General features: G+C 45.2%; 1 protein-coding gene across 1 annotated transcript; it reads left to right on the top strand.

Annotated features, from left to right (window-relative positions):
• Positions 1–7,784: 7,784 nt before the first annotated feature.
• Positions 7,785–14,087, top strand: LOC310869090 (glycerophosphodiester phosphodiesterase 1-like; the record flags this gene model as incomplete). The annotated part of the gene is made up of 6 exons (XM_083779679.1): positions 7,785–8,045; positions 8,782–8,957; positions 10,574–10,679; positions 11,075–11,167; positions 11,560–11,771; positions 13,940–14,087. 6 exons carry the CDS (start codon positions 7,785–7,787, stop codon positions 14,085–14,087), a joined length of 996 nt encoding a protein of 331 aa, XP_083635805.1.
• Between the last annotated feature and the right edge of the window lie 1,690 nt (positions 14,088–15,777).

The following is a 15,777-nucleotide window of genomic DNA, read 5'->3' as shown; positions in this document are numbered from 1 at the left end:
CTGCTGCTTTCAGTGCATGGTCACTGGCACGCAACTAACTAGCCTATGAATCAGGCTTTACACTGCTTTCACGTATTTGGCCATTCTAACGCTCTCTCTGTATCAACTCCATCTTTATCTGCTGCTTCAGCCATAGACAAACACTGCCACATGTAGAGCTTTCATTTGTTTATGTGAGGTGGCAGTTTCTGTTAGGCCAAACACTACAGATATGCATCTGTGTGTGTGTGTGTGTGTGTGTGTGTGTGTGTGTGTGCGCGCGGGCAGGCGTGTGTGTGTGTGTGTGTGTGTGTGCGGGCAGGCGTGCGTGCGTGCGTGTGGCTATTACTGGACGGGAAAGGGGTCAGTGTTTATCCTCATCGTGAGTCAACTTCCCCCACAGACTGTAATGGGTGCAACACACTTCCTGACTTCCACACTTGCACTGCAATGAACTGACACACAGCCACAGGGGTCCAAGGAATGGCACATTCTCTATTCAAAGATTATGTCATCAGCCCAATGACAACTCCAGTCCAGTGGCCAGGAGTCCACGCCCACCCAGACACACAGATGTGTGCACTGATGTGCTCCCAAATGAATACAATGACAGAGAGCAGTAGCAACAGTAGCAGCAGCACACACCACTTTTGTTTTTTGCAGGAACAATACTTTAACGCTGAGTATCTGGCGCCATCTGTAGGCCATAAAAAGATAAGTCAGGCACTATTACTGAGTTTTAACAGTGGACTTACAGTAAATTAAACCTACTCTAAATCTGTCTGAAACTCTGAATACGGAACTCTTCATCACAGTAGTACTCTTGAGTGAAATAAATGGGCACAGACACGCTGTGGCCGCACCAGCACGTACAGTACTAAAAGAAATGTATGAAACGACAAACGGAATGACAGCATGTGGTGTATATAGCACACCCGTGTGTGTGTGTGTGTGTGTGTGTGTGTGTGTGTGTGTGTGTGTGTGTGTGTGTGTGTGTGTGTGTGTGTGTGTGTGTGCGTGTGTGTGTGTGTGTGTGTGTGTGTGTATGAGTCACCCCATTCACCATGGGTCTCCCTGTCCTTTGCACCAGTCCCCTCCCTGTGTAATGTGCATAGTGAACAGCCTTGCAGCAAGCTTACATTTTCCTAAAACATTTAAACTGGCCGATTGGAAAGTTTTAAAATGAACCCAAACACAGGTTTGCATTTAGAACAGGGTTGTCTCTCACAGGGTTGTCTTTTGTGTATTATATCCAAATGGCACAGTTCCATGTGCCTGCATTTATGTTTTCTTACCATGAATAGGTTTGGATTCATTTTCAGTGTGGATGGAGTGACATGAGAGCGGGAGGAGAAAAGGTCAGAGGATTAATGTTGTTAAATATTTTTGCTTTGAAAGTACATTTCGGCCTCAAATTATGTTACTTCTTTTAACTACTTAAGTACTTACGTCTTATTTTATTGCGACCAAAGGTCGCAGTTAACTATGGGATTGTGCGTTTTTCGTCACTCAAAATCCCCATAGATAGGGAAAGCCCCCATATATTGTTCCCAGGTCTCGTGACATCACTATGACATCATCAGGCCGTCGTTTTTCCTCTTTTGACTGATACCTGTCCATTTAAACTCTAGACGGGCCTGCCCCAAAGTTATCTGTGCATGGCAGAACTAGAGTTCTCAACAGGCCCGAAAATTAAGGCCTGGCCCTACCTGGGCCCTCATCAAACCCTGTACACTGAAGACATGCCCCCGCTGCCACCCTTAGGTCTCCATATATGGAGCTGACCTGTTCTGACATTCCATATGTCGATCTGACCGCATCAAACCCTGTACACTCAAGTCACGCTCCATATATGGCCAGTGCACGCAACCTCGCCCTCAGGCGTCCTACTGGTACTATATACTTTAATAGCGAATATAGCTACAAGCGCACAAGGCACCAGATTGCGACAGAGGAGGACAACTTTGTAAAGACATTATACTTATCTGTGGCTGTGGGAAGCTTTTCATGGTGAGCAGGGGGCCAGACTCCTATTACATTGGAGTCTCCGATTGTCATTAAAATTAGTCCACGTAAAATAAGAGTCACAAGAACGAGAGTCACATTGGTCAGTGGGCGAGACACCATGGTGGAGCTGGAGCGAGCATTGTACAGCTTCTTGGCTACCGGTAATGTAATCGGTCGTGGAAGGGAGAAACTGAATGACACGCTTCAGGTACTCAGCTGCCCTATTTCCCTCTGTAGGGGGTGGGTGGAGGGGTTGTTGTTCCCTGCATTGTACAATCACATTCACTCATTTACCTCCAATCCCCAAGAGCTCTCAAGTTCAACTTGATTCCCAACCCACCACCAAAGCACCTTAACCACCCTCCTGTGTCATTACTCAACCAATTTCACCCTTTTGACAGATGTTGGACAGACTGACCTGTTCCAGAACCCCTGTAATCAGAGGTCAAGCAGGAATCAATCAAGTGTCCTCTTCACTCAGTAATCATGTGTGTATTGAGTTTTATTTCTTCCTATATCGCTACTTAAAGATAAATTACAAGCATGTTGTAGTATGACCCTGACGAGGGCTTGACAGCCGAAACGCGTTGGTCGTTTTTTAATGCTCTTTGCCGAGCTGATGTAATTTGCCGGTCGAAAACAGGCGGTGGGTCCTATTTGGTCACCGATCTGAGTACGAGGGACGGACACCACAAAAAGACCACCCCCAAAACTCGGTGTGCTACAGTATGCACACGCACACACATGTTCTCTTTTCTTGGGTTTTGCACCTGCCCCCTCAGTGCTCTCTGCACGGCCCTGCTTATTAGCTAAAGATAAAGCACTGGGGTGACACGAGGAGATGGAGATTTCTGAAAGGAGATGATGACTTTCAAGACTGTACTGGTTGAATCCGCCAGCAGCACTCACAACATAGAATGGAATCCATCACACTCCATCACCCACACTCAGACAGGCAGCCAAGCAAGCAAGCAGACATGCACACGAGCACACGTGCACACACACACTCACACACACACACACACACACACACACACACACACACACACACACACACACACACACACACACACACACACACACACACACACACACACACACACACACACGTGTTAGGTTTGCATGCCATGTGTTCTAAATAAAAAAAGCGCAATCAATTGTGTTCTTTTCCATGTCTGGTGGTGGTAGGGAACCCTATCCTCCCCAACTGCACCTGTTCCTCCCACCCTGCTTCCCGTCACACTCTCATGAGCACAGCTACAAATTAAAATTCCTCCTAGACAGATTTAGGGAAATCAAACACCAAGCATCGGCACAAAAACAGGGAAAACGGGGAAAAAAGGATGAGCAATTGGAGGCATGGAAGATGAAGATGGGTCTTGCGATTAACCCCTTGCTTATTGGATGGTTGTAGATCACTGGTTGTCAGCATGCGTTTAGGAACAACTGAAACACAGGAAGGGGAGGTTGCGAGGCTTCGCTTCCTGCTGCTATGAAAACAACCTTTTCTCCTGCAAGCCTCCACTGGCAATCGTGTCAGAAGTGTGAGAAAGAATCAAGACAGATAAATCACAGGCGTTTAATGCAATGTATAGGATTAGAACTCACATGCCCAGTCAAATACAACATAGCCTATATCGTCGTTAAACCTTGCTATAAATGTAATCCAGCCCAAATGCACATTTCGTGTGCGTGCGCCTGTGTGTGTCGAGATTGTGCTTTTGAGAGCCGGTGAGAAAATCTCACTGTGTGCAGAGACGTACAGAGGTGCGTTAACAAGTTGTTCCAGAAGGCTTCCACTTGAATGACATGGTGGTGCAGAGCCACGTAGCCATGCTGGTATGGGTGGAGATCACAGGTGTTAAAAGAGTAGATGGTAGTCATCTCAGCCGTGCTGGGTGGCATATAAATACTTTATTGTATGACCATACAATAGCTAATTAAACAAAACTGTTATTTTAGCCAACAACAGGGTTGAATGATGACCTGAGGCGCCTGAATAATCAGTGTAGAAATCTACTACTGGAAATGTTGAAAAGTTATGAGATTCCTCCCATGTGTTCCATTTGTGTGGCTCCTTTTCTGAGAAAGGATATTCTAGGCACATAATACTGTAGGCTATATCAGAAGGGATGACTGTGTCATCCTATACGGAAAGGCAGGTAATGTATTCATGGTGAGGTGTTTACAGTATGGAAGTACTGTTTGTGTTTATGGTGAGGCTAGGGGCAGCCAGTGGTACCAGGATGTGGACTGTGGGCTGAGGGAGGGAAAGAGGGATTGATGTGGGCCCAGGGATGGAGAAGAGGGATGGAATGAATGAAGGTGTATAGAGAGAGGGAAAGGGGATTTTGTTCATTTCTTAGAGGAGAGCCGCTGTTTGTGTGTGTGCATTTTACTTGCCTTCACACGCTTTTCCAACAAGAGGAATATGGGTTGTCAGCAGCTGCATGGCACTCAACTCCTGTAACCATGCCCAGGCAGTCATATATATTCAACTGTATAATTAAATAGACAAAAGGGGAGGTTCAGTTCAGGTCAGGCAGGGTGGCAGTCTTTTGACATAATAAAGGTTGTTCTCAATATTTCAACTTTTCATGTTCTTTTCTTCTTTTCTTTTCTTTTTTGAAAACTATGGCATATCAGATATACGATACGATACATCCTCACATGCATCCCTTAAAAGTGAGGATGAAATACTTATATATACACAGCCGTGGATCCTGTCTGGTATAGTGGCCTACTAGTCCGGGAGCCGTGGGGGTGAACGTGGTTTAGTCAAATAAAGTTTTTTTTCTCGACAGATTCTTGTAGCTTGGGGTCACCTCTTAAGAATTCATCCCAGTGATATCCCTTGAGCATTTTTGAGTAATGCAACCACTCCTCAGTGTGCTATGTGTGTGGCTGTGTCCCGTGTTGTAGTGGTACTTTTAGAAGTGGGGGGACGCCCCATAAGACACGACAACTCAAAAAACATGTTTTTCATGCCCAAAAAATAATTTAGACATTAGAGAAGTGGGGGGAGGGAGCTCCCCCGTGTCCTGCCCCCCCCCCCCCACTACACCACTGGCTGTCTGGCTGTGTCCCTGGGTCTGTCTGTCCCTGTGTCCCTGGGTCTGTCTGTCCCTGTGTCCCTGGGTTTGTCTGTCCCTGTGTCCCTGGGTCTGTCTGTCCCTGGGTCTGTCTGTCCCTGTGTCCCTGGCTGTGTCCGAGCACGAAAATAGCGTTATATACAGTACAGTACAGTACAGTACAGTACAGTACAGTACAGTACAGTACAGTACAGTACAGTACAGTACAGTACAGTACAGTACAGTACAGTACAGTCTCACAGACTTCACATGAACGTGCACCAAAGTCAGTGAGGGCTCATTGAGTCAGCAAGGGAGCGGATTGGAATTGGGCCTATATAATCCAACTCCCTTTGACCCTTTCACGTGAACGGCATGCATGTCATTTTCAGTTCCGCCAGCAGTTGGCGCCAGATAACCATTTGATATGACCTCTGTACTGTAGGCTGTAGGGTAAGATATATAGATATAAATAACATATCATTACAAGAACCACAATGTAAAATAATATAAGAATAAATAATAATATAACCCATATACAAATGTGAAAAAGCAGTATTAAGATGCTGATATTGATTTTGTATTCATCTCTAGGGCCCCAAATCACACCTCAGAAAGCAAGTCTATTTCAACACAAAGTGTTTTTTGACTGCAGTCATATTTTGACAGTAGAAACTGCGCCTGTCATACTTTCACCCCTCCCTATCTAATGATACTGGAGTGGACAGTATGTTTATATTCAATTTTTATCCATAGGGCCCCAAACCACACCTATATAAGAGATGCAGAAATTAACTAGAAAAAGTGCCCTTCTGGGCACAGGTCTCCACCAGGAGGATAGGAGAGTGTGTGTGTGTGCGCGTGTGCGTGTGCGTGTGTGAGACGCAACTTGGCCTGTTGTAGCACCACCATGAGGCTGATTTGAAAACTGTCAAGTGGCATTTCTTCCTCAGCCTATAGTGGGAATGGGCATGCACATATCCGTGCGTAACTGATCTGACAGTGCCAGTTCCTCTCCGACGCTGATGTGCTACTATCACTTCAATGTCCACAACTTCAGTTATGATATTTAGCGTGGTGACTTCTCCTTAATTGCACCAGCCATCCAAATACACTTTCCAGTGCAACTATAGACCTTCATTCAGTCTCTCCATTTTTCCTGTGACCATTTTCCAATATTGGTCTCCGCTATAGGACTCCTAATTCCACTGCATCCATCCCTATGATGGGTACATCTGCTATGGGCATTCCTTTTTCTTCCAAGTCCCTCCGTATCTTTCCGTTTAGCGCTTTAATCATAGAAGAGCTCAACTTGGGTGTTTCCAATAAATGGACATCAATGCTTTGATTGTTCTTAATATTTCTCAAACGAGCTTTCACTTTCCTGCAGGTAATTCTCTGGGGTTTTGGAACCAAACACGTATATTCAACGTTTCTTTATAGAAAGCACAAGTGTCACGGGGGGGGGGGGGGGGGGGGGGGGCGCACGGTGGCACAGTTGGTACTGGTAGTGCTGTCGCCTCACAGCTAGAAGGTCCTGGGTTCGATTCCCGCTGGGACGCTGTGGGCACTGGCGGCGTGTTCCCTCCTCCGCGTCATCAGTGCCCATACCCGAGGCGGGGGTTGGCGAAAGGGCCTTTCTGTGTGGAGTTTGCATGTTCTCCCCGTGTCCCCTATAGGGTAGATACCCTCACAACATGCAGTAATCCAGGTCTCTAAAACTACCTCCCCCATGGGGGAGCCTGATGGAGGGGAAAGGAACTGGTCGGAATAACGTGTCCCTTCCACGCGCTACGTCCGGCCGGGGGAATTCCCCCCTGTCAGGTGAAAAGAAGCAGCTTGGACTCCTCATGCATAGAAGGAGGCATGAGGTCAGTCCGCTGCCCCCCCCCCCCCCCCCCCCCCCCCCCAGGTTGGCAGAGGAAGTGTAGCGCCCAGGATTACATTAGATAATTGGCACTGGGTGAAAAGAAAAACCTGGGTTACAAAATCGTGGGATAAAAATTTAGTAAAAAAAAAAAGAAAGTGTGTCTATTTCAAACACAACGTGTTTTTTTACCTGGGGCGCTGCAGTCATATTTTAACAGCAGAACCCCCCCCCCCCCTATCTAATTATTGGACAGTATTAGGATGTTGATATGATATTGATTTTGTATATCCATCTTTAGGGTCACAAATCATACCCTAGAGATGTCTATTTCTATTTCAAACAGAAACGGCCTGTCATAATTTCACCCCCTCCCTATCTCTAATCGGTTTGAACAACGTCCACATGCGCAGTAGAACCATGAAGTGAAAATGTGTCACTGTGCCTGCGATTTGTGTGTGTGTGTGTGTGTGTGTGTGTGTGTGTGTGTGTGTGTGTGTGTGTGTGGTGATGCGGTGATGCTGTCGCGGTGATGATGCTGAGCCGAGTGTAGAGGCTAGCTTGCTACTGTGTAGGCTACATTGCTTGCTGCAGTGCAATTGAACCGGTTGTCAACTCAACAGACCGGCCAGGAGGATGGTCATCTTTGCTGCTCCTTTAGGATCATGTAGATGTATAATTAGGCCTATGCGGCACACTGAGCATTCTGACGAGTTTCATTCATCTCGTGTATAGCAGCTCACAACCTCAGCCTGACGACCCAAAAGCAGAAGTTTTTATTTGACTTGAAATTACGAATGACGATCAACTAATATTGGATTGGTCTTGACATTGTTGTCTCCGCTATACACCGGTTCATCATGTTACAGCTGGGAGATGAGCTGCTGTATTTTTCCGTGCTGTTTCTGCTGGTGCTGATGGGGACACGGAGCGCCCTGGGCGCGTCCGCCAGCACTGCGTCCCTGTACGTTTTTGTGGTGATGTTTCGGTTCCCTCAGGTTCCATCGGATCAAGCCAGCCGGGTACTGCGGCCCAATGGCGCATTGAGCGCCGTGCCCGTGTTGGCGCGATGCGCCGGCAGTCACGATGCTCCAGAAAACACCATTGCCGCAATCAGAGAGGTGAGGTAGGCAGAGACAGAGAGTGATGCGGGCATTTTGTTATTCTTATAATTATGATGAGCCACTGTGGAAATTATTAGTTTATTATTACAACAATATACCACTATCCATAGGCTACTTGTAGCTCTGTGACAGAGCTACAAGTAGCCTATTGGCTAAATGTAACTGAACCTGTCTATGCGTCAAGTTGACGCATAGATCAGGTTCAGTTACATTTAGCCAATATTTAAAAAATAATGATGCCACTCTATAGCTACAGTATAAGCAGAGTGTTTTTCTGGATTTTATACCTTTCTTCTTGGACTGTACCGTATTCTGCAATCTGTTAATAACATTTTCAATCAATCAATCCAAGTCCCCCGTCCTCCCTCCCTCTCCCCCTCCCTCCCTCTCTCTCTCTCTCTCTCTCTCTCTCTCTCTCTCTCTCTCTCTCTCTCTCTCTCTCTCTCTCTCAGAAATCAATACAATTCAAATGGGCTTTATTGGCATGAGAAAACATGGTTACATTGCCAAAGCAAAAGTAGAACAAAACATTCAAAACAAATTAATATTATATACAATTAAAAGAGAATAAAGAAATGTGTAAACATTGCAAGAGAATAACAATTGTGCATTACGGTATGTAGGAATTTAGGAAAGGTCACCTTTGAAACAAATGGCAGCAATATTTCAGTGTTTTGCATTTGCTTGGTATAAAATCTCTCTCTCTCTCTCCCCTCCCCTTTCTCTCTCTCAGGCCAGTAGGAACGGGGCCACTGGGGTAGAGTTGGACCTGGGCTTCACGGCCGATGGCGTGCCGGTGCTGATGCATGATGAGACGGTGGACCGCACCACCAATGGCTCTGGAGCGGTCAGCAAGCTGCAGCTGGCCCAGCTCAGGAGGCTGGACGCTGCAGCCCGCCACAGGCTGAGGTAGGTTCTGGAGCCGTCAGGAGGCTGGACGCTGGCTTGTACTTTAATCATTTCCAATTTCCAGTTTCCAGTTCCACTTTTACTCCACTAGATTTATTTGAAAACTTTAGTTACTAGATTTTCATTATTCATTATTATTATTATTATTATTAAAAAATAATAAAAACATGCATTACCCGCTTCAGCCCAATATACATTTTGGCCATTTGAAAATAGCCAATCTACAAGCTCACTATAGTTTAAGTTTAGGCATGGTGCTAAATCTAAATGTTTGTTCTTTTGCCTTTGTAAATGTATTTAAAGGTTTTTGTTCTCTTCTTCTTCAGTCAGCCGGTCCAGGATAGCACATTTATTTTGTACTTTTATTCAGGCAGGAATAAGCGACATACAAAACACAGGCCTTCTTCTGTCGTATGTCCTTAGACCAGATCCGTTGCAGCAAGCCAGTCCAGTGTGTCATTGTCTAGGTCAATTAACCCACGATTCGGTGGCCGGTATATATGGGGCAGCTGGTCAGCACGTGTTCCACAGTCTGTAATGGGTCCCCACATTCGCAGTGGGCAATTTCTATGTGAGACCCCATTTCTGCATTGCTGCTGCACCAAAACGTCTGACACCTGTCCTCAGGCGAAAAAACACAGGTGTAATCAATAGTATGCGATTGAAACACAGAGGACATGGCAGGCTCAATAAGCAAACAAGAGTCAAATGACACAAAGCAATGACAACTCCTCTTTAAGGTTTGCTACAAATAATGATCTGTCTGCAGACATTTCCCAGCAGAATGGGACATTTGGGGGGGAATGAACAAGGAAGGACAAGCTAAACTCTGTTTGAATCAAGAATGAACAGGAGTTAAAGGTTTTATGACATTCATTTTCATTTATTTTTATTTTTATTTTTTATTTTAGGTTTTATGACCTCAATTACACCCAAAAAACCTGAACTTTGAACATTCAGTGGATTTTCTGTGGTCTGAAGTTTTCTTTGGGGTTTGGAAGCCTTTTGAGCTACAATGAAAACAGGCAAAACAGTGAAAACAGTGACATCTGCTGGCAAATCCCATTGACATATATGGGATTTGCAGGATCTTACATCACAAACTGCCGGCAAATCAGAGCACCTGTTTGAGCCAGAAAACCCCAGATCACAGAAAATCTACTGAATGTTAAAAGTTCATGTTTTTTGGGTGCAATTGAGATTAGAAAACCTAAAAAAAATAAGAACAATTCCAAAACCTTTTTTTTAATGTCACAATCCCTTTAACTTTAGTGGAGAGACACTACGTCCAATACAGCAGACCCATAGAAATGCAGGGGTGCATGTGTTTGGTCCGAAGTATTAACAGTCCTACAGTCATGAGTCCGACACCCTACCCAAAACCTAACCTCACAGGAAGCCACGGGTGAGTTTTAACCCGCCACGGGTTAGTTTTAACCGGCAGAGCATGTCGGGAGCCACAAGTGAGTTTTAACCCGCAGCACGGGTTAGTTGTAACCGGCAGAGCATGTCGGGAGAAATGGTGTTGTCGGACTAATGCCTGTCGGACTGTTGGTATGTATGTCTAACAAAATGTAACATGCTTATTATGTACTTCCCTGTTCCCTTGCCTGCAGGGAGAAATTCAGTGGAGAAAAGGTTCCCACTCTGCAGGAGGCCATCAAGGAATGCATCAAACACCAGCTGACCATCTTTTTTGATGTGAAAGATGATCCTGATAAGGTACTACATTAATGTACAATGATGACCGGGCGGGCATGCAGCACTTTTCAGAATACAGTGGGGCTGGTGATTTTTTTACTAGATGACTGTATACTTGTGATGTACGAGAAATGATGGCACTTAAAAGCCAGCTGTTAGACACTAAACCAACAGACATTCTCAGTGGAACGGATAACAAAGTCTCAGCTGTCTACAACAGTTGTTCTACTTCTAAGTGGGAATTCACTAGCCTGCTCCTAGCCATGTGCCTCACTCATGGTTCCTCTCGTGTTACCAAACACATTTTCATAATCAGCCTATTCTCATGCTTAATTGGACAAAAACACAACATTCTGCCGTACAGAAGCCTTGTCTGTGAAGTGATAACGTTTTCCCATTATCTTGTGTTTGGCCAGGCTGCCTCAGCACTCAGCGAGATGTATAAGAAGTACCCTGTCCTTTATAACTCAAGCATCGTTTGCTCCTTTGAACCCAAAGTCATCTACAAGGTGGGTTTGCTATAGTTAAAGCCCTTGGCCTTCATCCACGGGAAATTAAAACAATTAACAGTTCACAAACACAAAGCCAGTGGAGGGGGGGTTGTCACTGTTAACTCTTACAGGTTGGTGCCCTGTTCAGCATGGAGCATTTAGGTGAAAAAAAGTGGCTGGGAACATCACGTGTCTGAGGACACACTTGGTTATACCCTCCCCAAAACCAACAGTGACAGGGACTACAAAAAACATCCAATTGTTGCATTTTTCGAGTATGACTATGACTATGACTGAAGGCCTTTTGGGGCAGTTATTTTTTTTTCTCTGCATGTAATAGCATGATTGTTTCATCCACCTAACCTGGTGACACCATGACCTTCTGAACTTTGCCGTGTCGTGTCTCTCAGATGCGTCAGGCTGACCCCAAGGTCGTCACCGCCCTGGCCCACCGGCCCTGGAGTCTGAGTCGCCACGTCGACGGCACGCCGCGCTCACTGTCGTCGTGGAGTCAGTTCTGCACGGCGGCTCTGGACGTGCTGCTGGACTGGGCCCACCACCACCTGCTGTGGCGCCTGTGCGGCATCTCTGCCTTCCTCGTGCAGAAGGACTTCATCTCACTGTAGGTGCAGGGCTGGGGGTGGGATGATGATCAGTGGTGGGGGAAGAAACGCAGTACTCCAATGTTTTACCCCATTCTGACCTGAGATCAGATTCTGAAAACGTCTTCTACATCCTGACAGTTTTCTGAAAAAGCCATGTTTCTATGTCAGTCGTTCTTCGATTTTTCACAAATAGCAGACCTACAAGCTCGTAGCGCGCCACTCGGTGGCGTGCTATGAGCTTGTAGATCTGCTATTTTTCTTTTTTTGTCTCCACCAGGCCGAAGGCATGGGGGGAGAGTATGTTTTGCACTCCGTCCGTGTGTCCGTGAGCAGCTAATCTCCGGCACCGTTAACCTGGTCGATGCCAAATTTTGCACACACACTCCCTGGATGCCAACGATGAACCTCTGCCCCAAATTTCCAGAACGGCCTGTTATAGCGCCACCAGGAGGCCGCTTTGTGCAAAACAAGTTTTTGCACAGTACACCTACAGATTTTGTCCAAACATCGCGCAAATTGGTACACAGTCTCTCTAGTTCACATCTGGCTTTTAGAGCGCCACCAGGAGGCCGACTTTTGTAAAACACATTTTTGGATATTACTCCTCCGGATTTTGTCCAAAAATCCCGCAAATCGTTACACAGTATCTCCATAGTCATGTGCTCAAGACGGATGTGTCTGATATTTCATATTCCATCCTTATTGGCTAACATTGGCTTTCAAATTTTGCAGGATTGGCCTGTTTTGAACAAAAAGCCTCAAATCATGAACGCAGCGTGCAATTTGACGTGAAATCTTTCACGCACTTTCCTACTAGGCTGAGGAATATAGCCCACCCATTTCACATTGGCCTGTTATAGCGCCACCAACAGGTGGATTGTGCATGCGTGCGATCAACACGGATCTGCACCATTTCCCATATTCCATCCTGATTGGCAAAGATTGGAACAAACAAACAAAAAACATGTTTATATTACTCCTAAACATTCCTATCCTCCTGGTGGAGACCTGTGCCCAGAAGGGCACTTTTTCTATTTTAATATATATTTTTATCCCACGATTTTGTAACCCATTTTTCACCCCTGTGTCAATCATCTAAAGTGATCCTGGGCTCTACACACCCTCCACCAACCTAGTCCCCATATATGGGGGACAAGGGGAGAGCAACGGACTTGAACTCATGCTTCCTTCATGCCTGAGTGTCCAAGTTGCTCCTTTACACCTGACAGGGGGGAGTTTCCCTGGTTGGATGTAGCGCATGGAAGGAACACGTTATTCCAACCAGTTCCTTTCCCCTCCATCAGGCTGGCCAGGGGGAGGCTATTTTTCAATAGCTAAAGCATAACGTTATGCTAACACCAAAAGGGGTTCCCGCCCAAAATGGGTTAAGTAAACGTATTAATACTGCAATGTAGAACTATGCTCCGTTACAAGTAGAAGAAGTGCCGGAATTCAAAATGTACTAGTAAAAGTGCAAAAGCATCAAAATGTACTGAAAGTACCAAAGGTATAAAGTACTCACTATGCAGAATGTCCAATTTCAGGTTTTAAAATGTATACAAATATTTTGAAAATGGCAGATCTACAATCTACACCAAATCACTTCACCGAAGAAGATAGCCGATCTGCAAGCTCACATCGCGTGGCATTACGACACTGATATTTTTGCAGAGTGTTTCCGCCAGAATAGCGATGATAGGTTTCAAACGTGTTTTGAAATGCATCTGTTTCACCTTAGCTTTTAAACACTTTAACCATTATATTAAACTTTAGCTATTGAAAAATAGCAGATATACATTTCCATAGTCATAGCGCGCACCAAGTGCCGCACTAGCACTATAAGCTTGTTGATCTGCTATTTTTCTTTTATTGTGAAAATGTGTGCAAATCTTTGAATATAATATATTCTTTCACAGCGAACGTTTTTATCTCATAGGCTATCTTTGCTTCAGGGGGGGGTCCCTGGAACAACATATTTGGAGATGGGGTCGGCGGCTGATTTAAGAAGACATTTGTAGAATCGACCTCAGTCATTCTTCATGGGTTAGTCATTCTTCTGTTCTCCTCTCCCTCTCTCCTGCTTCTGTATTCCCATCTCCTCTTCCACTGGTCTGGGCTGTCCTCCATCCATGAATGAATGAATGAATGAATGAATGAATGAATTCATCCTCTCCTCGTCATCCAGGGACTACGTCCATTACTGGGCGGAGCGAGGGGTGGAGGTGGTGGGCTGGACCGTCAACACAGCTGTGGAAAAGCAGTTCTACCAAGACCTGCTCAAGATCTCCTACATCACTGACAGCCTGCTGGAGGACTGTGACCCCCGCTACTGAACGAACACACACACACACACACACACACACACACACACACACACACACACACACACACACACACACACACACACACACACACACACACACACACACACACACACACACACACACACAACATAGCTGGTAAGGCACTACTTAGATTATACATTTATAATCAAAAGGACCCGGCTTTAGATCATTGCATAATATGAATTAGTCTAAGCTGGCAGGAACGCAGATCAAAGAGTGTGTTTCCCCTTTAAATACTTAAGCCCTATTTTTATACTTTCAGAAGCTTTCCCAATTTATTTGAAAACCTCAGCAAGACATGCCAAGAATAGGGACACTAACCTACATTAACAGGTATGGGCCTTTGAAGGAGACATCCACAGCAAAACACATATACCCTGAATCAGCCTATAATCCTGTCCCAACATCCATGTTGGCCTTGTACTCACACATGCACTGTTTGTCGCCCTCGAGCTGTCGTTCATATACAGAACCTAGCGATAGTTTAGAATTAAGGCCCGGCCCTGGGTTCTGTATGAACAGTGATAAAACGGTGCATGAGTGAGTACCAGAACACTATTAATAGATAATTCGTGGGAAGAGGGGGAAAACGGTTTGGAGCTACTAAAATCCCTGCATTAGAATTTAGACAACTAGCTTTCCACCATTCTAGCTGCATTTTACTATGGGAGGGGTGGGGGAAATGGAGAGCATATGAAACAATTCAAGGCCAACATGTTGGGACTGGGTTAGGCTGATTCAGGGTACTAATTTCTCTAAGGTTCAATGTTCTCATATCACTGCCACCATGCAGCGATAACTCAGGCTCTCCTGGACCAAGGCTTCGGATTACACTAGTACTACCTTAAACATCTTCTACCTACTGTACTGCTCTTTGACAAGCCTTTATTGGTGCATCTTTTAAAGTGACAACAGAACTCATTCCACTGCTATAATGAAGCTATTGAACTCATTTATTTGTAGAACACATTTCAACAAGAAAGAAATGATATCTACGCTTTATTATTTTTAAGTAAGTACATGGTTAAGATCATGTAGTTAAGAAAATAAACATTTCCCATCCTTACTTGTGTGTGTGTGTGTGTGTGTGTACTGTTGTTGTCTGACTGAAGCGTTAATCTGGATTTTCGGTAGTGAGGTGACCACCGAACTACAACATGACGTCACGAGCCGTGGTGAAGAGCAAACCACCGCCACCGCCCCAGGCCTTCTCTCTGTTTTTACTCAGCACCGCTCAATGTTATTTCACCACTATGAATGAGCCTTTAAAAGGAAATGCAGTGTCCTGAAGACGCAATGTTATGTCAGAGCTCAAAACCTCTAGTTGAACAGCAGCCACAAACTGTCTATAAAGAAAATATCAAATGATCATAATGAATGAGGAAATGGTAATATCCTTTAATTCTGTGAGAGAGAGTGTGAGCAAATACCATACCGCACACTGCTTGAGGAAGGTCGCAAAACCGAAACGTTGCTCAATTAATAAAATTGCTCTGAACTAGCAAGTGGCAGTGTGCGGATGTCCCTTCTTCCACATTGTATACTCTTTGTCATCATCGCACCTGCTCCAAATTGCCTGCCGGGTGTGCGGAAGTCTTCTCTCTATAAAAATTGCTATCATACAAATCCATGAACTACTCCCATCGCGACGCATCATGAGCTTGTAGATCAGCTATTT

The sequence above is a fragment of the Protomyctophum parallelum genome, assembly GCF_964188405.1.
Source record: "Protomyctophum parallelum genome assembly, chromosome: 13".
Classification (NCBI taxonomy): Eukaryota; Metazoa; Chordata; class Actinopteri; order Myctophiformes; family Myctophidae; genus Protomyctophum; species Protomyctophum parallelum.
This window is presented reverse-complemented; position numbering and strand designations above follow the sequence as displayed.